Source organism: Equus quagga, chromosome 2, assembly GCF_021613505.1.
Source record: "Equus quagga isolate Etosha38 chromosome 2, UCLA_HA_Equagga_1.0, whole genome shotgun sequence".
Taxonomy (NCBI): Eukaryota; Metazoa; Chordata; class Mammalia; order Perissodactyla; family Equidae; genus Equus; species Equus quagga.
Genome location: NC_060268.1, coordinates 1199478 through 1222843, shown reverse-complemented (window position 1 = coordinate 1222843; position 23366 = coordinate 1199478). Strand labels below are relative to the sequence as shown.

The 23366-nt window shown below is 45.1% G+C and overlaps 2 protein-coding genes across 8 annotated transcripts in view; one reads left to right on the top strand and one right to left on the bottom strand.

The window, feature by feature from the left end:
- The window catches only part of ABHD12B (abhydrolase domain containing 12B), a 26784-nt gene extending 4067 nt beyond the window's left edge, over positions 1–22717 (top strand). For 2 of the 6 annotated variants that reach the window (XM_046654698.1, XM_046654695.1), the window contains exons 2-13: positions 400–527; positions 1331–1433; positions 3127–3246; positions 5360–5390; positions 7840–7885; positions 7987–8116; positions 8523–8560; positions 11532–11611; positions 19748–19830; positions 21209–21287; positions 21862–21980; positions 22095–22717. In XM_046654698.1, coding sequence (XP_046510654.1) covers positions 400–527; positions 1331–1433; positions 3127–3246; positions 5360–5390; positions 7840–7885; positions 7987–8116; positions 8523–8560; positions 11532–11611; positions 19748–19830; positions 21209–21287; positions 21862–21980; positions 22095–22122 — 985 coding nt within the window. In that variant the 3' untranslated portion in view covers positions 22123–22717. Of the gene's footprint in view, positions 1–399; positions 528–1330; positions 1434–3051; positions 3247–5359; positions 5391–7839; positions 7886–7986; positions 8117–8522; positions 8561–11531; positions 11612–19747; positions 19831–21208; positions 21288–21861; positions 21981–22094 lie in introns of all 6 variants that reach the window. The other 4 variants (XM_046654697.1, XM_046654694.1, XM_046654700.1 and 1 more) reach the window with 2 other exon arrangements.
- Positions 16596–23366, bottom strand: part of PYGL (glycogen phosphorylase L) — a 35185-nt gene continuing 28414 nt past the window's right edge. The window contains exon 20 of one of the 2 annotated variants that reach the window (XM_046654693.1): positions 16596–17239. In XM_046654693.1, coding sequence (XP_046510649.1) covers positions 17192–17239 — 48 coding nt within the window. In that variant the 3' untranslated portion in view covers positions 16596–17191. Of the gene's footprint in view, positions 17240–22590; positions 22941–23366 lie in introns of those variants that run through there. The other variant, XM_046654692.1, reaches the window with a different exon arrangement.

Genomic DNA, 23366 nt, shown 5'->3' with positions numbered 1-23366 from the left:
TCACACCTGGCTCCATGTCCTTCTCCTCCTGTCCTATCACACCTGGCTCCATGTCCTTCACCTCCTGTCTTATCACACATGGGCTCCATGTCCTTCTCCTGTCCCCTCACACCTGGGCTCGATGTCCTCCTCCTGTCCCGTCATACCTGGGCTTTTTCATGATAGGCCTTTGGGTTGGGACGCTGACTCGCTGCTTCCCTCTTCTAGTTCACCATCAGTGCCCAGTCTGACCTTCCCTCATTCCATATAGTTCTGTAACGGATTTTGCTTAAATGCCAAGTTACCTGTAATTCCCTGTGTTGGTCTCTGAAATCTGATTGGGACTTTAAGAGAAAAAAGACACCAAGACAAAACTTGGACAGATTCTGAATACCTTGTTTGTTTCACGATACATTGCAGATCTATTCCACACTCCTCTTCAACACTCGGAAGAAAAATTGCCACTCTGTACGACAATTTTACTTGTAAATCATTAAAAGAACACATTTTCCCTCCTCTGATGGAGATGTTCATTTTTTTAAATTTTTGTAAGTATGTACTTTTCATTAATTTCCCTATATGTTGTTTTCCCAAAGAAAGAACTCACTGCTGTCAAATATGTGACATCATGAAAAAGACCTGTCAGTTATAAAATTGTGGCTAGATTTAAATGGTCCAAAACTTATTTAATATGGGCTTTGGGGTCTAGTGTGAATCCTTGCAAACTGTCGGGGAGAGATTGAAAACCATAGCCTGTGGGTGGGGTTTCAGTTCAGGAGCTTGGTCTTCAAGTTAGCTGTGAATATGGGTACCTCACTGTTACTGTCTTCTCTGCTTTTTCACTTCCTCTTCTTACCTATAGCCCTTGAGAGACACAGACAGACAGACAGACAGGGAGAGGGAGAAAGACGGAAGTGCGATGTGAGGAATCCACTTCCCCTGTCGTCCTACTGAGAGCTGCGTTGGTCGATGTAACACACGCGGGTTGTGCTCTTGCCTGGGTGTCGACCTTGGACACTTCACGGCTCCCAGTGACGCCTGATTACCATCATGGAACGCCCACTGCTCTCTTCCAGATGCTCTCACCTTCCTAGGGGAAGGGTCTCCCTGCTTCCTGAGACAAGGATAAGTCTGGAATAAACTCTTCCATGGGCGACCACACTGGGTCCTTTAGCATCCAGCTCCTGTGATGGCTAGTCTTCATGTGGAAATGAAACACTCTGCCAGGAGCTCACTGCAGGAGCTTGCAGCTTAGAAGCCTGTTAACAAGAAGGCTAATTACTTTTTTTTGGTTGTGGTTAAAAGACATGGAATTTGATTCTGAGAGTTGATAATGATTTCTGCTTTCCAGTCAAAGCACCATTTCTCGTGGATTTAAAGAAACCGGAGTTAAAGATCCCTCACACAGTGAACTTCTACCTCCGAGTTGAACCCGGGGTGACTCTGGGAATCTGGTGAGTGCTGATGGACGCTCGCTTGGTGCCGGGTGGGCAGTGTTGTGCACGGGAAGCGAGGGGGAGCAGCACCGGGCTGCTGGCCCTGGGTGGGGGAGTTCCCTGCAGGCTGCTCCACCCCTGCCCTTGGAACTGATACTAGATGAGCTCCATTTTGCTTCTCAGGAATTTTGTTTGGTGTGTGGCGTTGTTAGGCGTTGCCCTGTGCTTTGGGTCCCTCGCCAGGCCTGAAGGGCTAGCCCGCCCCCTCCTGCCTCCTTCCCTCCGCCTTCCGGCTTTCTCTGGACCCACTGGCCTCCTTGCACATGAAGCTGCACTGTCGCACGATGTGCTGTCTCTCTGCCCCTCTGTCCCCTTCCTTGCTTAATTAACCCCCTACCCATCCCCTGGGCTGAGTTTGGCTATTTTCAGGGAAGCCTTTACTCATCCTCCATTTTAGGCAAATGTTAGTGCCACCTGGGCTTGTCTTTCATGGCGTTTATTCCCACTGTACTTAAATGTCTGTGTGATTGTTTGGTTGAAGTTTGTCTTCCTTACAACACTATAGCTTTCCTGCGACTTTGTGGGTGGATTTCATCGCTTGGCACGGAGCTTGGCCCCTGGAAGGCACTCAGTAAACACCTGTGAGATGAAGTCATGAGTGTTCCTTGTGTTCTCACTGTGCTGGTCTCGGTATTTTCTTCTCTTTGGTTCTGCTGCTTGTTCTTGGGCTCCTTTTCCGGGGCCCTGGTCTAGATCTTATCTCCTGGAGTTGAAACATCTGAACATAGAGTGTGGAGGAACCAGTGTCAGTTCACCCACAATGTGAATTCTTCCTAATCTCCAGTGAACAGTTCAGCCAACATTGTGGCAATCTGAGCATCTCTTTATTCTTTGCTCCTGCCCATCCGTCCTTGGTTTGGGGAGTCAACTGTCCTCATGGTGGGCTCACCTGGTGGCCACCAATGGCCGCCTTCTCAGGGCAGAGGCTTGGGGTTTGATGTCAGACTTTCTGCTCCCGAATGATTGAGAGGACTGAAGATTTATCATCACGTGGCCAATCTCCAAGTGCTGGGAGGTGTCCCACGGCAGTGTTTGTATTTTCGGGGGTTCACTCATCGGTTTAACAAGGGGGAGGATCTGGAGCTCAGACAGGTGTTTAAAATCAAGTTTCTTGAGTAGAAGAGCTTGGTGTCATGATAAAGTGGTGTTCTCCTACCAAAATGGGTTCTCTTTCAATTCTTTCCAACTTGTCTCTTCAGCCAAACCATAGCAGGCGGCAAATGTCTGTAATCTTTTTCTTGTTTCCATCCAGTGGACTGCATTTCAACTCACTGCACCTAAGAGCCACAGTCCTGGAGGAGCATAGGCATAGGCAGGAGTCAGAGACACCAAAACATAATGGTCGAAGGGGTTCTGTGTGCATGGGGAGGGCTGGGGCAGCAGCGGTTTTCATTATAAGACCTATCTGTGGTATTATATTTTAATTTTTACCATGTGTGTATATGACTCAGATAAAAGTTTAGAAATATTAACATGTATGTTTACATCTATCTATCATCTGTCTATCACCTATGGTCTATCTATCATCTATCTATCTATCTATCAACTGTCTGTCTGTCTATCTTATTGACATAAGGAAGGTTTCAGACTCCGCCACGGAGAGAGGGCCCTCCCCTCTGGACATGTTTGTTGGAACCTCTCGTCGCTGCAGGCACACGGTCCCCAGCTGCCGGGGGGAAGAGGCCAAGGGGGAGGACCGTTCCTGGTACGAGGCGGCCCTTCGCGATGGCAACCCGATCATCGTGTATCTTCACGGCAGTGCGGAGAACAGGTCAGTGACTTTGCTCAGACTCCTTATTTTAAGAGAGAGAGCCTTTCAGTCCTGGGGGGAGTGAGAGGCAGGGCTCAGTTTTCATCTCTGAGAGCATGCCTATACACATTTTTTTTCTTTGGTTGAAATTTGAAGGTGTCTGGCAATACATTTCTCTTAAAAAATATAATATATATTCTATATGTAGAATAATGTGGATATTTCACTGAAAGAGAGACTGACTTCCAAAATTTGGATACTGGTTTCAAAGAAGACAGTGGTTTGTTTAATGCCTAAGACTGTCTGAAATGAAGGATTGAACCTATGGAGGACTGGAAAGAGAACAGGCATGAGACATGAGGCCAAGACAGAGCAATTTCCACATCGATGGTCTTTTCACAAAACTACATGCAGATTCTCCTATTTAGCACGAATCCTTTTGATCAAAAGTTTAAACCCCCTATGAGAGCTCAACTGGAATTCTGACCCCAGGGCCCAGGGACCGTCTGAGTAATTCTAGTTTAGAACACGATGCCCCAGCCCGCTCTGCATTCCCGGCCTCGTCTGCCAGGAGGACGGCCTCCCGAAGCCCCACTCTCTGATGTGCCACAGAGCCTGTGGCGCCTCTAATTACGGGGGGCGATGATCACTGCGCCTCTTCAGCTTGGGGCAGAGGCAACAAGCTGCGGAGACCCCAGACCTCGCTCTCTCAGGGGGGACACTTCAAACCAGGCGACAGGCTCCAGAAGGTGTCCCTCGGCTGCCTCGCCTGTGTCTCTCTCTCACTGTCTTCTTCTGTCGGATGATGGCTTTCTCAAGACTTGCCTCGGCTCAAGGGGCTTTCTCGAGCTGTCCATCTGAGAGTCACATTTACAGAGATCCCCTATTCAAATCAGCACTTTTCAACATGGTTTCACATTGTTCTGGCTGTGCAGACTTGGGGATGGGGTTATAGTAACTTATTTAAAGGATGGTGAGGACCACGCATCCACGTCTGCCCCTCTGGGGGAACCTGCTGTTGCTCTCAGTGACCCAGACTCACCGGCGCTGGGTCACCCAGCTTCCTCCTGCCTTCCCAGAAGCCTCTGCTTCCACCAGCAGTACTGGGTGGAAGGCAGGCCAAGTGGGAGGAATGGGGAACCTTGCTGCAAACAGTGGTTCTAGACTCGGGATCCACAGAAGGCCCGGAGGGTCCGCACACACCCTCTCCAAAACTGTACATAACATTCGAAGGGTGGATTTTTCTGGAAAAGGGGCCCATAGCTTTAACCACATGTTCACAGGGCTCCATGATCCACTAAAGTTTAAGAAACTTGGCTCTAAGACAAAATTCAAACAGTTTTTAAAAATTTTTTAATTTTTATTTATTTTTTTTGGTGAGGAAGATTGTTGCTGAGCTAACATCCGTGCTTATCTTCCTCTATTTTGTATGGGACACCTCCACAGCATGGGCTGATGAACTGTGTGTAGGTCCATGCCCGGGATCTAAACCCAAGAACCCCAGGCCACTAAAGCGGAGTGCGTGAACTCAACCATTACACCACCAGCCCAGCCCTCAAGCAGTCTTTGAAGAGTCCTCTGCCATTTGAATCCTCTTTGTCTCTCTTGCATTAATGTGGTTACTACAGAGCAGACAGTACAGTTGTTTTGGAACAAGATGTTTCTTGCACCTCCAGGGCCAGGGCCTCTGGCCTTCGCTGCGTCTTGCTCCGTGGCGGGCTGGACCCGGAACAGGCGGATCTCGGCTTAGTGAACACGACTATACCATCCTGTGGTCTGAAAAGCCACTTTCTGGCACTGATCTTCCTTCAGCTTCCGCACATATTCTTAGAAGGAGGTTTTGCTGTGTGGAGTGAAGGGAGGGGCCATCAGCGATCCGTCCCACGCTGACGCTGGGCAGCCCAGGCGGCCAGGCCTGGCTCCTTGGGCTGGGCAGCAGTGGGGAGCCATCGCCACTCACCCTGACACGTCCACCGGGGCTGTGACGCCCAAGTCGTCTCCCCTTCCTAGCGACTCATTCCTCTAACCTGAGAGAGGAACCATGAGATCAGATGCCAGCAGCGTGATAGTGATTTTTATTGAATTTGTCACTGAAATTCCTAATTCTTGCTCTTTTTTTTAACCTCCTCCATAGGGCAGCTCCTCACAGAATCAAGCTGGTGAAGGTATGTCTCACGGGGCCTCAAGGCACCGATTTTATGTCTCCAGTTGTTGTCTTCTGGGCACAGCCGTAAGAACTTCCTCAGCCCTCAGCACAGTTGTGTCCTGAGAGCTCCCAGGGCGGGCATGGAGCCTGGAGCCCAGAGTCCCACAGGTGGACTTCTCGACCTGCAGTGACCACCGGGGATCAAAACAGATGTGAACATCTCCGAGTCCTCACACCCTTTCATGAGTTTATGACCTTCATCGCCAGATGGAGTTGAAGACACATTTTATTTGCTTTTTCAGAGGGCTGGGGGATGGGATGAGAGTATATTAAGTGCAAAAGGCATTCCTACAAGAAACAACCGTTTTTTGTGGTACAGGATAAAGACAGAAAGTCTGCTTTCAAAAGTCGTGGAGGCCCTGGCTTCGCCCCATAAAGGGAGGCAGGCACTCTGCCCCCCTCACCAGCCTGCTCAGGGCCCCAGCTTGGGGGCACTGCCCCTGCATCTTCCCGTGTGAGGAGCAGGTCAAGCGCTCCTGGCTCAGAGCTGGTGGGCCAGGCTGTGTATCCTCTCCCACGCTCCAGTTTGTTAATCTCTCAGGTGGCCGGGCCGCTTGTCCAGTGACTGACCACAGGACCTGATCTCTCCTCCCACATGCCAGCTCTCGCCTCAGAACTCTTTCCTGACTCGACAGTGTCAGTGGGGCCCGGAATCCTGCAGGCCCGGCGTCCCAGACCTGCTCCCCCGTCCACCGCTCCCTCTCCCGTCACTGCCTCCCCAGAGCCCACTCTGACCGACTGGTGGGCTGGATGTGGTCTTGCCTGGGATGGCGGCGCCTATTAAGTTTTAGGTGTGCTGCCACCCTGAAGCCCACTCTTCGCACTTCCTCCATGGGATGGTGGTGAAGCCGATGTGCTTGAGAACATGTATTATTTTCCCTCCCACTCTTGGCAAAGCTGAATTGTGTGTCCCCTGTTGGAGGTGTCGGTGTGAAGAGTGGTCAGATCACCTGTGGAAGTTGGGATGGGTGGGGAGGGTATGACGAGACTCCTGCCTCGCAGACTCGGTGCCACATGCCACATGCATCATTTCCCAAAGCTCCTCAGCCCTTTGATTTCCCTTTTGGGTAGGGGATTTCTTTTAAAAATTAAATCTTTATTATTAAATTGTCCCTTCTTCTTTCCTTCCTTCCTTCCCTCCCTCCATCCCTCTCTCTTTTTCATGCATTCATTCATCCATCACTTCAGTCACCCAATACAGCTATTTTCACTTATTTGCATTCCCACCTAGTCTTTGTGTCTCTCTCTAGTTTTTATATACTATGATTGGGTCCATATATATTCTCCTGTTGTGGTCTTTTACTTAATACTGTTTCATAACCGTTCTTCCATGTTTTTCCTTAGTTGTCGTAGTTATCAATTTAAAGGGTGCTCATGCTCCATTGCATTTATACACCATTGTTTATTAACTAGTCCACTGCGGTGAGATACAAGTGGTTTTTTTTCTAAATTCACTTTAAATAGTATTGCTACAGAAAACTTTAAGCATTTAGTTTTTTCTTCTTTAGGTTTTTTTTCCTAGAGATAAATTCTTAGGCGTAGGATCTGCTGTTGTCCTTGAGTTGTACTGTCAAGTGGTCCCTCAGTTTACAACAAACAACACATGATATTCCACTTCCCTGGATGCTTAGCTACTCTGGGTCTTAGATAGCTTTCTTGGAGGGAATGTAGTTTAAACAGCTACTTAAAAGTTTTGTTTAGTTCCTCATTATTAGTTCAATTTGTATATAAAAGTCCCAAGGAGATGCAGCCACCCACGTCTGCGCGGTGCTGGGGGAAGCACGTGTGTGGACATCAGCAGACCCAGGGGAACAAGTTACTTAAACTTTCCAGGGTCAGTTCCTTTATCTGCAACATGGAGATAATACCTACCTTACAGGACTATCGCGAGGATTAAAGTTTTACAAGCGTCTGCAGAGTAAATTCTGCCCCGTTTCCCTCTTCTCTTTGTCTATCACTGCAGTTCATCTCATTTGAAATGGTGTTTCCATACGCTGCCCTCATTTATCTGCAGGGCTTGGCCGTGCTTTCATATAGTCGAGCGACCTCTTTATTTTGGATCGATGTTAACTCTTGTTCACATTTAATACAAAGCTCTTCCCATTATCTGATTGCCTCTCCTACAACTCTGTGGAGTTCTTGTTCTCAAGGGAATTCTTAGAAAAGATGTCTGCTGTGTCCCAAGATGCCCTGTCATCTCAGGTGGTCCTCCAGCAATCCTCCCCAGCACTCTCCTTCTTTCCCGCGGAGCCAGATCTCGAGTTCGAAGTCAAACCCCAGATTCAGAAACCCTCTTTCCCTTCCTATGAAACCATCACTCCCGGGCTGTGAGGAGGAGCGGAGCTTCTGTTCCACCTTCCCTATTTTTGTCTTCCACTTGAAATGGTAACAGCCCCTTTGTCATCCAGGTGCTGAGTGACGGCGGCTTCCACGTCTTGTCTGTGGACTACAGAGGTGCGTGTGGAGAGCAGGGCACAGACGCTTTCCAGGGGGCGGGAGGCTTGGGATGGCCTCACCTGGAGGCTGTGACTTGTGTTGGCCTTCCCTGCTGCCAGGGTTCGGGGACTCCACCGGGAAGCCCACTGAGGAGGGACTGACGGCTGACGCGCTCTTCGTCTACGAGTGGACCAAGGCGAGAAGTGGCACTACCCCCGTGTGTCTCTGGGGCCACTCTCTGGGAACAGGGTAAGAGGGGTCGGAAGAGGGTCCTTTGGCTTCCGTGTCACATCCCTAGCGGCAGTGCAGGAGCACCGCGCTTAGAGACAGGGGCTCTGCTCTGCCCTCTCATAGCCCACAATTGGCCAGAGACCTTGCCATCTCAGTGTGCCCATATGCAGAGCAAGGGAGTGTCCGTTCAGCTCTGTGGTTATCTGTGACACTGAAGCCCATTCCACAACTCTCCCTGAGAGTTCTAAAGGAAAGGATTCTTAATATGGGGAAATCCTGTGCAAAGTTCTCTGTCTTGCTACATTTTCTAAGGGGAGGGCCCAGAGCTCTCATGGTATACTCGCCCTGGATGCTGCACTTTGTGCTGCTTACTGGACCGTGAAGTCATGGCTTCACACATGCACTAATTTTTGTTTCTTTACAGGGTTGCAACAAATGCTGCCAGAGTGCTGGAAGAGAGAGGTATGTCAGTGCTTGCACGGGGGGAGCCAGGGAGATGCTGGAAGTGGGGGCTCACAGGAGACTCCTGCACTCCAAACACAGAGACACCCGCAGCTCCCCAGCTTTAGACAGTTTCCGAGAGTGTAACAGGCTTGCTTTCCTCTCTGTTTAATATAAAACAATAGCTGGTTTTAAAGGTTATGAATTAAAAATAAATCCTAAGGAAAGAGTTGAAATTGCCTTTGGAAAAGCCCTCCTTGTGAAGTGAAAATGAGTGTTGTTACTGAGTGACCTGGATTACAGGAGAGGAAACGATCCATGATGACGTGACAGGTGGGGCCTGCTGGCCGCAGCCCTCTTACACGACATTCACGGCAGCTTCTCCCCGTGTTCTGGGAGGCGCCTGCACCCACAGCTCCTGCGGGTGCTTGTTACAACAGAGGCCTCCTGGATCCCAGATGTTTCCACCAGAATCTCTATGAACAGAACCAGGTGACTCTGACGTGCTCTACAAGCCTGTGATCTCTTGCATTGTGTCCTAACCTTCACATGGCAATACAGGTCAGGCTGAGTCACGTGAACACTTGAGACAGGTCACCTGCGATCACACTCTTAATTACTTACGGAAATGACACTCTTGTGGCCATCCGCGCACACCGCGTCCACAGCGCTGGTCATCGTACTGTCTGAACTCAGTGCTCACGTCATGAACACTTTCCTTCCTGGATGAGGCAATGATTTACTCCCAAACTTATGAACTTATGCTATCATGTATTTTAATTTTCTGAATATTACACACTCCATAAAACATCATTATTCTTATATTATAAAGTCAATATTTAGATTCACCCTTTTCCTTTGCTCTTTGTTACACTCAGCATCACTGTGCTTCCATCTGGGATTTTTGATCTGCCGATGTGAGTGAAAAATTCTCTTAGCTGTGGTCTGAAAACGTTTTTATTTCATCTTCCTTCTTGAAGTATATTTTCACTGAGCATAGAATTCTAGATTGGCAGTAACTTTATTTCAACACTTTGAAGATGTCATCCATTTTGTTGTGGCTTTCAGTGCTTCATTGGGAAGTCAGCTGCCAGTCTCCCAGCTGCTCCTTTGAAGATAGTGCTTACTTTTTCATCTGGCTCCTTTTTCTTTTTTAGGTGAGGAAGATTGGCCTTGAGCTAACATCTGTGCCAAGCTTCCTCTATTTTGTATGTGGGATGCCACCACAGCATGGCTTGATGAGCGGTGTATAGATCCATGCCCGGGATCTGAACTGGCGAACCCCAGGCCGCTGAAGCAGAGCACAAACTTAACCACTATGCCACTGGGCTGGCCCCTCTTCTGGCTGTTTTCGAGAATTTTTTTTTGGCTCTGTTTTTAGCAGCTTTACTGTGATTTTCCTAGGTGTGGATTTCTTAGTACTTATCTTCCTTGGGGCTCACAGTACATCTCAATTCTGTGGCTTGATGTTCATTCATTTTGGAAAACTGTTGGTCCTTATATCTTCAAATAGTGTACCTGCCCCATTCTACCTTTTCTCTCCCACTGGGACTATAATATATGTCTATTTTTTAGTCGGTTTCCCATGTCCTACATGTCTCCAATGTTCTTTTCTGGGTTTTCCAAATGTTTTTCTCTTTGTGCTCTAGTTTAGATATTTTCTTTTGACCACTTACACAGTTCATTAATTCTTTTCAGCTGATTCTAATATGGTGCTTAACTAGTCTATTGATCTCTTCATTTCAATTACTGTATTTTTCAGTTCTAGAATTTTCATTTGATTTTTATAGAATTTATAGTTTTCTCCTAAAATTTTTATCATCATTGATTTTTTGAATAATCACTTAAATATATATTTATGTGTCTATGTATGTAAATATGTGTAAATAACTGTGAGAATTTTAATACACTAATATCAATATAGGGAAGCTTTAACAATTATTAAAATTTTAATAATTTTACTATATGTTATTTACTATAAGTTATTTTAAAGCCCATATATGATAACTCCAATACCTAGGTCTTTCATTGGCCTATCTATCTCTGCTATTGGCTTTTTTGTTGTTTTTGGGCTATTTTTGTCTTTTCATGTCTAGTTGTTGTTAGCTAAGTGCTAGGCATTGTTTATGGAAAATTGTAATAATCTGAGGCTGGGGGAATGGCATCGTCTTCTGGAAAGAGTTCACTCTTCTCCTGAAAGGCAGTTATGCAGGGAGATCCCAGTCTAATCAGGGGTTGAGCTGACTGAGGCTGGGCCTCAGGCCTTAGGAGGCTGGTCTGTTTCTAGTTCACCATCACTCCCAGGGTGTGGTCCTTTGCAGTCAGAACAAAAAGCCCGAGATATTTACTCAGGCCCTCCTCCTTGTCAGATCCTGAGCTCTAATTTTTGTCCTCGTGGTCCTGTGAGATGCTGGCGGTTCTGTCGAGCTCTCAGCCATCACTGCTGGTCTCAAAGTTTCCGCTGCTTGGAGGGGAGGCCGCTCAAATTCTCTTGGCGTTGTTCTTTTGGTATTGGCTCTACAAATTCTCACTGATTTAGCAGCCCTCAGACACCTTCAAACATCCAACACACATTTTCTAATTGTTCTCATAGGGAGTGTTGGCCAAAACAACCTAGTCGGCCTCTGGCACGTTCTCAGCAATGGACTGCAGAACACTTCCCATGGCGCTTTGCTTCCTTGAACTGTCCAAGCCGTGAAAGTCTGCTTGTGTTTTAGAAGAGAGTAGTGGTTTGCAACTATCATGTGCGTGGAAATCTCTTGGGTGGGGGAGACCTTGTTAAAAACGCAGATTCTCACACTCCCCACCCCCCTGAGATTCTGACTTCTGACTCTGTAAGTCTTGTGTGGGGTGCAGGAATTTGCATCACTAATAAGCTTCACAGATGATTTTGATGCAGGTAGTTTATGTACAAGACCTTGAGGACCCCTTATTTAGGGAAGGTGCTATTTCAATATGATAGGGGAGTTATTTCTTTTTTGCTATTTTCAAGGATCCCCAGCTGATGCTATTATCCTGGAAGCTCCATTTACCAACATATGGGTTGCAAGTATCAATTATCCCTTGTTAAAGGTGAGTCTCTGATTCATCTTCCCAAGATGTCAATGTGTAGGCTGTTTCCATGCCTGTGTTTATTAACCACATTCCTTTCTTAACTAGTTTCATATGTTTCTAAGTTATTCTAACCTGAGACAGGTTGTTAGCCAGTTGCAGTTAAAGCGGGGCACGATGGCTTCTGGACTTGGAGGTCCCTTTACTTTCTTCTGATAGATAGAGGGGCTTATAAGAGCCAAAGCTTTACCTCTTATCTTTTACAATTCTGTAGATAGACTTGACTTGGGTTTATTTACTATTATTATTTCTTTTCAAAGTGGAAACAAAGCTCTCATTCATCATTTTTAGCCCTATGAATGTCAGTCACATATCTTTCATGATTTTATGATAAGCAAGTCTCTGGAGAATGCAAGGAAGCTGCCAAATGGTTTTACACAATATCCCAGGAAGAGAAGACAATCTTTCCAGGCAGAGAAAGAACTGGGTGAGAAGATGTTGTTTTTTCACTCTGTTGTATAGATTATTCTAATTTTGTAATTTTATTCCATGCCTAACGCTCAGTTGCTTATAGTCATACCTCCATATAAATGTTAGCAAACAAGTGGGACGAAAAGAGAGAGAGGATTCTTAAGGGGACATGTGGCCCCAAATTTTAAATTGCTGTTAGAAGGCATCTTAAGGTTACTTTAATCCAACTGTCTACTTTTGGAATCTTGCATACAATGAATCATCCTCGAACTTCGAGGGAAAAGGCAGTTTGTTACTTCCTAGGACAGCTAGTTCACAGAATCACAGAGTCTTGAAAATGCCTGTGGGCTATCTAAGCCCCACTCAATACTGGAATTCCCTCTACAATCTAAAGACTGAAGGCCGAGTAATTTAAGATTTAATAAATCAGACATTTTCAATTGGTTCTAGACAAGTGAACATTCATTTTAAGATAATCATTAATGGAACATCTATTATATTACTCTAAGTAATTACTAATAAATTTACTGACTTGTTGGTATTTAGCAATTCAGATACGATCTTTCCATTTACTTTTGTTTCTTTTTTGATATTTTATAATTTTGAAATTTAACATAATAGAGAGAATACATGATTTAACAAATCATTATAAACTGAACACCCATGTAACCAACACCTAAGTCAAGAAATTAGCATCACTAGCACCCCTGTATGTCACTTCCCAATCCAGTCAGCCTCGACCTAAGTGTGACGCTGGGCTTCATGGTAATTGTATCCATGCTTTTCTTTATGGCTTACCACTCATCTGTGCATCTCTAAGCAATGTAGTTTTGCTTTTGAACTTTATATATTAGTAGAATTATACAGGACAATTTCTATTTTTTTCATCCATTCATATATTTGTAGAATTTTATCCATGATGTATAGCTATGATTTGATAATTTTCATTGCTATATAGTATTTCATTGTATAAATATAATATAATTTATTGACTTATTGTATGTGGGCATTCGAGTTGCTTTCTGTTTGGGGTAATAACATTGTTATCAACGTTCTTGAATGTGAATTCTGTAAGCATGTGTGTGCCTATCTCACTGGAGTATTAGCTGGGAGTGGAATTGCTGGATTATAAGGCATGCATATTTTCAGCTTTAGTAGTTATAGTGCCAAGCAGTTTTCCAAAGTGACTTGACCACTTTATTCTCCCACCTGTTGTGTATGAGAGTTCCAATTGCTTTACATCCTTGCCCTCATATTCTTATCTTGTTGTGGTTTCAATTTGCATTTCCTTGATGACTAATGAAGTTGGGCATTTTTTCATATGCTTATTAGCCATTTAGACATCATCTCTTGTGAGATACTTTTTCATGGTTTTTTTTTTTTTTTTTTTTTTTTTGCTGAGGAAGATTGGCCCTGAGCTAACACCTGTGCCAATCGTCCTCTCTTTTGTATGTCAGTCACCACCACAGCATGGCTGCTGACAAATGGTGTAGGTCTGCACCCGGGAACCAAACACAGTTAGCCAAATCAGAGCATGCTGAACTTAACCACTTGGCCATGAGGCCAGCCCCCTTCTGTTCATTTTTAAATTGAGTTGTCTTTCTTTTTATTTATAAAAGTTCTTCATAGGCTGAGTCATTAGAAAATTATCTGAATTGCAAATATATTCTCTTATTTTGCTTTGCCTTTTTACTCCCTTAATGGTATCTCATGATGAAGAGATGTTCCTAAATTTAAGGTGGACCAGACCAGTTTACCAATGCTTTTTTTTTTTTTATAGCTAATACTTTCGTGTCCTGTTTAATAAAACTCTGCTTACCCAAAGATGGAGATACTCTTCTATGCTATTTCTAGAAATTCTGTTTTACCTCTTAGATTTAGAGCTGTAATCCACAGGTATGTATTGTTGTAGATGTTGGATGTAGAAGTCCATATGAACATTCAGTTGGCCCAGAGCCATGTACTAAATGGACCTTCCCTACACTCTGCAGTGCCGGCGTTTGTATGTATCAGTGCCTATTACATATGTAGGTCTGCTGGTAAATTCTCATTTCTCTCCTTTGTCTCGTATGAATACTACAATCTCTTAATTACTGTAGCTTTATCATATGGCTTGATATCTGGCTAAGTTCTTCAGCTTTGTTCTTCTTATTCAAAACTCTCTTGACTATTCTTGACCCTTTGCATTTCCACATATGTTTGGGAATATACCTGTCAATTTCTACAAAAAACTTCCTGGGATTTTTAATTGGGATTACTTTGGATCTATAGATCAATTTGTGGGCATTCATAGCTTTCTAATATTGAGTCTTCCAATTAATAAACCTGGTATTTACACATTTACTTATATATACATTTATTTATTATTTAGGTTTTCTTAATTTCAGTTTTAGGTCAGCTTCTCCTAGAAGCGGAGCCATGGCAGTGATTTGGTGTGTGTGATCTATTGAAAGAGTGCTTTTCAGGAAAAGCCTGGGAGGTCATCTGAATGAGAGTTGCAGGATAGGGAAGTGGGAAGAGGAGAACAAGATGTGACCTCAGGTAACGTCCAGCTTTGGCTGGATCCACATAGAACTCCAAGGTTCGAGTCAAGGCTGGTGGTTGATCCCACCATTCCTGGGGTTGGGTGGGGTGAGGGTGGCATCACCTTCCAGGAGCAATGGCTTCTGTCATCCAAGGCAAGGAGAAGGAGGGCAGCCAGCACTTACAGCAAGAGTTAACGAATTTTATTAGCCTTTTCAAAGAGCCAACTCAGATCTTGTTGACTATCTGTATCGCAGGCTTTCTAGTTTATTAATTTCTAGTCTTACCATGATTATTTCCTTTCTTCTGTTTTCTTTAGATTTAATTTGTTTTTTAAAAAATTTCTTGAATAATTTATTTTCAGAATTTCCTCTTTTCTAATTTATGCATTAAGGCATATTCCACCTAAACCTACTTCAGCTGCATCCCACAAGTTTCAAAATGTATTTTAATGATCATTTAACTCAAAATATTTTATACTATTGGACTTCTTTGACCCATAGGTTACTTAGAAGTATATTTCATGATTTCTATACATTTTGGAATTTTATTATGTTTGTTATTGATTTCTAGCTCAATTCTGCTATGATCTGAGAATATACTCTGTATGATTTCAGTCTGTGAAATTTGTTCAGACTTGTTTCTGTCCTGAAATGTTGTCAATGTTCCACATGCTTGAAAAGAATGTCCTGTCTTTGGTGCAGTGTCCTATATATGTCAATTAGGTCAGATTATTCATCGTGTTCAGTTCTCCAACTTCCTCACTGATCTTTTTGACTGGTTGTTTTATCGGTCACTCAGGGAAGAGTATTACAGTATCTTACCATGATTGTGGAGTTGTTTATTTCTATTTTAGTTTTTTGGAGGTTGTATTATTAGGAACATACATCCAATAATAATGTAATTTTCATATCTCCCATGTGAATTGATCCTTTTTCATCAGGAAATATCCTCTTTTGTGATTAATAATGCTTCTTGACTTAAAGTTAGCTCTGTCTGATGTGAATATACCTTTGTTTTGAACAGTGTTTGTGTGATATATAATTTTCTATCTCTTGACTTTCAACTTCTCTGAATTCTTGTATGTACTGTATATCTCTTGGAAGCAGCATCTAGTAGGGTTTTGATTTCTTCCCCAGTATGACAAACATTGCCTGTTAATTGTAGTATTTAGTCTGTTTACATTTAATCTAAGTATGATCGAGTTAGTTAGTCTAAACCTGCTCTCTTACTCTGTGCTATTCTGTTGTGTCATCTATGCCGTGTCCTTTGCCTCTAGTTTCTTGCTTTCTTCTGACTGGCAGCTGTGTCTCAAGGAGAAAAGTGGTGTTGAACGTCAGGCTCACCTCTCTGAGCTTCCCTTCTCTCTGGGATCTAGACCACTCAAGACCTCCCTGTCTTGGTACATATCTGACACCTTCAAAGAAAGGTTTTTAAAATAATTTTCCAGCTCTTTTAGTTGTCTTTGGCAAAAGGTTTGGTCTGTAACAATTCCTCTATTATTAGAAGTGGGAAATCTCCCAATATTTTAAAGTTTGGAATTTGATTTAAAATGTCATAAAACCTTAGTTTACCGGTACTTCGATGGGCTGGAAGTGCAGCCCCCTGCAGCATTCTGTCTTCAAGGACCAGGACTCGACTCTGCTGTCAGACTTCCTGGGTTTGACCTCCAGGCTGTCACCTGACAGCTGTGTAACCTTGTACTAATTGCTTCTACTGCTTCAAATACCTCATCTGTAAAATGGGGTAAAAATAGTCTACTCAGGGCTGTTGTAATAATTAAATGAATTATATGTGAAAAGCATCTCTAGGAGTGTCTACACAGAATGAGTGCTCAGTGGCCCTTAGCTGTTTTACTGTCGGTGGAGTGCCACGACTCTGAACGTCACGTTGGGTGAGACAGTGTAGGCAGCGTGGGACACGTGGGTGCAGTGCAAGGCACAGGCTTCAACTCTAGAGGCTTCCTGCCTAGTTGGGGAGACAGCAAAGTTAAGACAGGGATTTCCAGGTGTCACTTTAGGATCAGTTTCTTTGCTCAGAACAGGAAGGCAGCATGACACATGGACAATGACCTTGGCTGTGGAGCCAGACGGATCTGGGTTCAAATTTGGCCTCTGCCACTAACCAGTTAAGACCTTGGTGAGTTACTTCCCTTCTCTGAGTCCTCCTATTTTTAGGATGGGGTTGATGCATACTGCCTACTGCACAGGGCTGTTGTGAAGATTAAATTAAGTAGAGTGGTCTATGCAAAGCACCAGCTGCTGGTGGGCAGTCAACCAACCCTTGTCCCTTCCTCACTCTTCCTGCCACCAAGCGGATGAAGAGAAGTGTTAGGGAGGACCCAGGACTATAATTTCAGGGTGGGCAGAATTTAGGAAGAGAGGTCTTGTATGCCGGTGTGGTCAGTGGAGACGTACAGAGAGACTGTAGATGCAGGAGAGCAGTCAGGTAAGACTGAGAGGAGGCGAGGATGTGAGCCACGGCCCGTGGCCGGAGTGGGGCAGTTGTGTTAAGGTCCTGAGAACCAGGGCTTCCACCTGGAACCTTCACACTCTCCCCCTTTAAGTCCTCACAACAGCTCAGTGAGTCTGGCATCATCGCCTTCACTCAGGGCTGAGGGAAGTGGAGTGGAGGCTTGCCCAATGGCCACACACCCTGTAAGAGGAGGAAATGGGATTCAATCCTACATCTTCTAACTCCAGGCAGACAGATTGGAGGTGAGCAGCCTTTGGAATGAAAGATTGTGTCCAGACGTGGATGGTCCTGCAGTCAAGCCAGGAGTCTTTGGTTTTGTTTTAAAGTGGACGATGTGGCTCTCCCAAAGCTTTGTAATAGCAGATTCCACGTAACTGGTATTTTAGGAGCATTTACCTGCTGGTATCCAGGAGAGGAGGCAGGCAGACCAATCAGGAGCCCCTCTGGACGGGACGGTGTGGCCTCTGAGTCTCGAGGGGCACCCCTGCTGGTGAGGAGTGAGGAACAACGGGGTAGACTGACTGGGGCCTGCTTCCTTCTTCCACCCTCGGAATTGGAGATGAGCTGCCATAGGGCGTCTCCTATGGAATTCCCCTCAGAGGAGTCCCGATTCCAGGGTGGTGGAATCAGAACACAAAGGAAAAAAGAAAACCGAACAAGACATCTTACCCTTGTATAAGTAAGAGGAGGGCAAAGGAGAAAGGGACAAAGGCAGGGTGAGGATGCAAGTGTGCACTACCCACTAGGAGACCTCGGAGAAAACGCAGGCCCACGACCCCAGAACCAGGGGGTGCCTGGTGGAGCGGCTAAACCAAAACAGCGAAGCTGACGTTGGTCTTTTCTGGCCCAACTGACACATTCTGTACCCATTTTCCCGCCAAATTCCCCTCAATGACATGAATTACTTTTTAAAATCAGAAAATTTTTTTTTCAGTTTTTATATCTAGAAAGTTACTATTCGCTGCATTACTACAGTTCACAGTGGGAGACTACAACAGACGACAGCGAGGAACTCTAATTTTCCCAGACTCATATAGGAGCAGTGATGCGCATGATCTAAAAATTGCTTCTGGAATGAACATAATTCATTTCTTTTTAAAACTGTGAAGCAGACATTTGGACTCACTGGCCCCAGTCCACCTATTTGGTACGCACTTCCTTCTCCTGCAATGTCCCACTGCCTACGCTGCACACCCTCCACCCCCAGGCACCACAGAGGAATATGTGTAATACTTTGCCGGTCTTTTCCTCTTTGCAAATCTATTCCAAGGAATAAAATCCGAGTGAAATTCAGTCACACTAAGATGAAACTGACAGATAACAGCCTGGAGTGCACACCAGGGATTTCTGCACAAGAGATATGTTCTCTCTTTAGCAAACTTTTATCGAGTGTCTATTAGGCACCGGGAGCGCCTCTAGGTCTGGGAATACCACAGCGAATAAGAGAGCTGTGGTCCGTCTTCCTCTCATGTTTTTCTGCTTGCAGAGACGAGTGCACACCACCACGGCTCCGTAGTGAGAAGTGCTGGGAGAGAACAGTGTGATGGGGAATGACTGGGGGGGAGTCGACGGTGGGAAAACCTCTGAAGAAATGTCACCTGAGCCGAGACTCGCACGATGAGGAGGAGCTGTCATGGGAAAGTCTGGCGGTCTCGGGCCAAGGGGAATGAAAGGCACGGGCCTGAGGGTGGACAGAGGGGGCTTACTGATGGGAGAGGCAGCAGCCAGACTCTGTAGGGCCTCAAAGGCCAGGGCGATGCTTGGGTTTATCCACATGCCTTTGGAGGCTGTGAAGCAAAGAGTGATATGAAGTGAGTTGTTCATTAGCACAATCACTGGTTTCCCTGTGGGAACTGGATTATGGCAGGGTGAGGGTGTGGGCAGGAGCCATGTGGGATTGTTGGCGAGGTCCAAGCAAGACGTGGCGGGTGGATCAGGCTGGTGACGGTGGAAATGAAGAGAAATGAATGGGCATTCATTCTCAACGCCTGTATTGCTCAGGGTTTCTGTCCTTTCCTCATTTCAGTTGAAATGGATGTTTTTATGACATATAAACTAATTTACCTATTGACTTATTCAAAATATAGTAAAAGCTGGTTAGCCAGCATTTATTGGAGCTTACCACTGAACAGGAAATTCAGCGTTCAGAATGATAATTGTTACGGTTGGAGTCCTCTGGTCATTGTTAAAACCTAAAATGCCTTTTTAGAATATTGCAATATTAAATGGTATTCAACTGTTTATAATGTTCAAATGCTATAAAACTAATTACCTATGTATTGTATACTTTCATTAGAATTTTTCACTAATCAGAATATTCTGTTCCCCAACTAACCAGTTAATTATGTCCAATGTGGAAGCAATTTTCAGAGTATGCATATCACTGCTTCCTTAAGAGTTTGAAGAAATGAGTTTACAGAAGGACAGGAAGTAAAAACAACAAATGTTAACCCTGGTTATTTATGGATGGTGGGATTATGGTGATTTCTTTCTTCCGTCTCCCTTTCTGTATTTTCCAAATTCCCCACAATGACATGAATTACTTTTAAAGTCATAAAAGTTTTGTTTTTAAAAAAAGTTTATTTAGAAAGTCATTACTCTCGATGTTACTGCAGGTCATGGTGGGAAACAACAACAAATGACATAGCTAGATGCCATGATTTAATTTTTTTTCCTTTTAAAAAACAGATTTACCGGAAGCTTCCAGGGTTTTTACGCACGCTTATGGATGCCCTGAGAAAAGACAAAATAGTCTTCCCTAATGATGAAAAGTAAGCCGCTGATGAAAAGATATCCCTCATTACTGTATCTGTGGGATTCTGGGTAGCATTCCTGTGATTACCGGATGGGTAGATGAGAAGTCGCAGATGGGGACAGGATTTGGGGCATAGCATCTACAGATTTTTAGTATTTGATATTTTCCTCAGGGCTGATTTGATGACTTCACCAATTCAGTACTTTCTCTGACGTCATAAAAGGAGTTGTAGATTTAGGGTCTATCAGGACCTTCTAAAGGTCGTCTAGGATCTAGCCTAGCATTCCTCAGGGTACTCCTGGCTTCTAGGCCTTATTTCCCATGGAACCACAACCATCCACCATCCAGCCTACTGACCCAACAGCAAGTCCAGTGACTAGATTTTGCCAAGTCAGCCTTTCGCAGCTGGAGAATTTGAGTGCCTCCAAGAGGCAGTCGTTAACAATATTGTTTCTATTTCAACACACTGGAGGGATCTGACATTGTCAGGAGTAGCAGCGAGTCCCTGTGGCGGGGGTGGATGGGTGTCAGAATTCGGGGGCGGGGGGGGGGGGGGGCAGGGAAGTATTGTTTGAGACAGTTATGAGAGTGGGAACAAGTCGTTCCTAATACCATCGCCTTTCTGAAATACCAAACGAGGGGGCTGACCAGGAAGCTAACGCAACCTGTCAACTGCATGTCCATCCTGCACATTTATGGTGACAAGTCAATAAACTGCTACAAAGAGTTCTCTTTAGTCCTTTGGGTTTTGAGTTATTTTGTTTTCTTTTATAGTATTTTTTAAAAAAGACTGGCACCTGAGCTAACATCTGTTGCCAATCTTCTTTTTATTTTTTTCTTCTCCCCAAAGCCCCCCAGTGCACAGTTGTATCTTCTAGTTGTGGGTCCTTCTGGTTCTGCTGTGTGGGACACCACCTCAGCATGGCCGGATGAGCGGTGCCATGTGCGCGCCCGGGATCCGAACCAGTGAAACCCTGGGTCACTGAAGGGGAGTGTGCGAACTTGGCCACGGGCCGGCCCCTCTTTTATAGTTTTTTAATTAAAATCTTCTGGATATTATGAAATAAGTTGGAATAAGGAAAAAGATGAGGTTCCTTTAACTCTGTACAAATTCAGTGTTTCAGTGTTTCCTTCATTATTTTCAAAAATCACACAGAAATAAATTACTTAAATACCTAATTAAATAAGTAAACAGAAGAGAGAGAACCTTGCCTGGAGGAAAAAAAAGTTACTATATGAAGTCTATTATATACCGAGTTGTTCTTCCTGGGAGGGAAGGAGAGAGAGTTCTTGTGTTTTGAGCAAACCTCAAGTTTTCCTAAAGCTCTAACTCAGAAGAGGAGCACTCCCCACGTATCATTCTTGAACTGAATCCTTTTTCCACTTGCCCCTAGTGTTAAATTCCTGTCTTCTCCTCTTCTCATCCTACATGGTGAGGATGACAGGACAGTGCCTTTGGAGATTGGAAAACAGGTAAACTGAAACTATACTTATTTCGCCATTTTCTCATCCAGCTAAACTTTGGTTAGGGCCTGATGGAGGGTCTCTGACATTACAAGGGGTTCCCTCCACCCTCAGCAGCCACGCTGCCTGCGTGTACAGTAAGCGTCGGTATCCTGTGCTGCTCAGCTCAAAGGAGCGTCCGCGGTGGATCCTGGCCCTGCCTCTGGGGTCTGTGGATCTGCAGGCGCAGAGAGCCTCCAGGCTGCTGTGGGAACCTCCGTGCAGTCTCTCCTGTAGTGGCTCTGAGAATGCAGATGCGGTTTCTTTTCTTTTAAACAAACAGAGTGGGTCCATCGCACTTCCTGTCCCCCTGCAGGGAGTGACGGCCGGGAAGGAGGGGTTCTCTCAGGAGTCTATGTCAGCTGTGCAGGTTTCAGTTCCCTGCTTGCAGAGGCAGCCAGTTGGGGACGTGAAGAGCTGCAGAGCTCTGACTTGGTGGGACTAACTCCCCAAGCTGGCTGTTTCTGTGCCCTTTTAGGAAAATTACTGGAAAACAAGAGCTTTGATTGTCAGACTTTGGTCTCTGTCTTTCTGCCCCTCGCAGCTCTACGAAATCGCACACAGTGCATACAGGAAGAAAGAGAGGGTCAAGATGGTGGTCTTTCCTCCTGGCTTCCACCACAACTTGCTTTGTGAAAGCCCCACACTGTTAAAAACCGTGAGGTAAGAGCTGCTTTGCTAACTGGGACAATTCGTCCCTTAAAGGCAGCCAGGGCCGCTCCGGCCCCTCAGCCCGGAGGCGGGAGCATGGGAGCTGACCCCGTCCTTTTTCTGCAGGGATTTCCTGAGCGAGCAGTGGGCCTGAGGTCTGAGAGCTGCGGAAATCTTCAGCGAAGACTTGGTCCAAACCCACCTGGGATGTGTCTGTTTATCTAAAACTGTACCAGGCTGCTTGGATGAGCTGAAGTCATTGACATTTCTACAAGTTACCCACCATTTTAGTAAGGGAAAGCACGGATGCCGGGCCGGACGGAACGTTCTCGTTTAGCTTATCATGTCTACTCTGTGAAACCTCCCCTCTGGAGAGTCGGAATCTGGTAAAAATTGGGTCCCACCTAAAAATGTGTAGTTACCAGACATCCCGGATCTTTGTGAATAAGGTGCCCTTTACTTTGGACTTAGCAGTGTAAGAAATGTAGTTAAATAGTTTGTATTTTAGTTTGGCAATTTAAGTGGCATTAAAGGTTCCAGGCAGTTTCTAGCTTTCTGAATAGGGCTGGGGAAAGTCTGAGCACGCTGCTCAAGCTGCTACAAAGTAAGAAGTTTGGGGGTCTCGTGGCCCTTGGAAATCGACACTTTATTTTTAGCCCTAATACAGTCATACGCTTCCCCCCAATTCCCAGAGATACTTAACTGGATTATCAGCCAATAAAACAAAATCAAAGAATGTTGTAAAAATGTTCAAGTCCAAAAACAGGCTAATTTTTTCTAGATTCGTTTTACGACTTACTTTCCACTGGCCTTATTTGCCCCACTGCTAGAGTCACTGGACAGGGAAATCTTTAGATCTGAGGGCTCCACGTTCCAGATGTCCCTGGCGTATTCTTTAATTGTTCGGTCACTGGAGAATTTCCCCGAGGCAGCTATGTTTTTGAGTACCATTGTGTTCCAGGCCTTTGGATTCTGTAAACAACACACCCACATATGGCCCAGGGTCTGGGGCCCACTGAGCTTTCTGACAAACATCAGGCCAAGCATATCCAAGCACATTTCATGGGAAAAAGACAGGAGTAAATCGCAGTGAATCATAAATACATTTGTTTCATCACTGAGAGCCAGATAAGGCAGAGTGTGCTTTTCTCCTACCTAGAGTATATTTCTCTTAAGAATGAAAAAAAAAGTATTTTTCACTTTAAGAGAAACCACAGATGTAAAGTCTCTGGTAATTTCTGCCATGGCTACAGTGTTTTGGCGTGCAAGCCATCTCTCCCACGCTCTGTTTCTTTTGCCTCCCTTTAAACTCCGGGGGAAGGAAAGGACTGACGCTCATTGTTTGTGGGATGCCACGTCCAGAGACTGAACCTGCGGCTCCGAGTCTGAGGAGCGCTA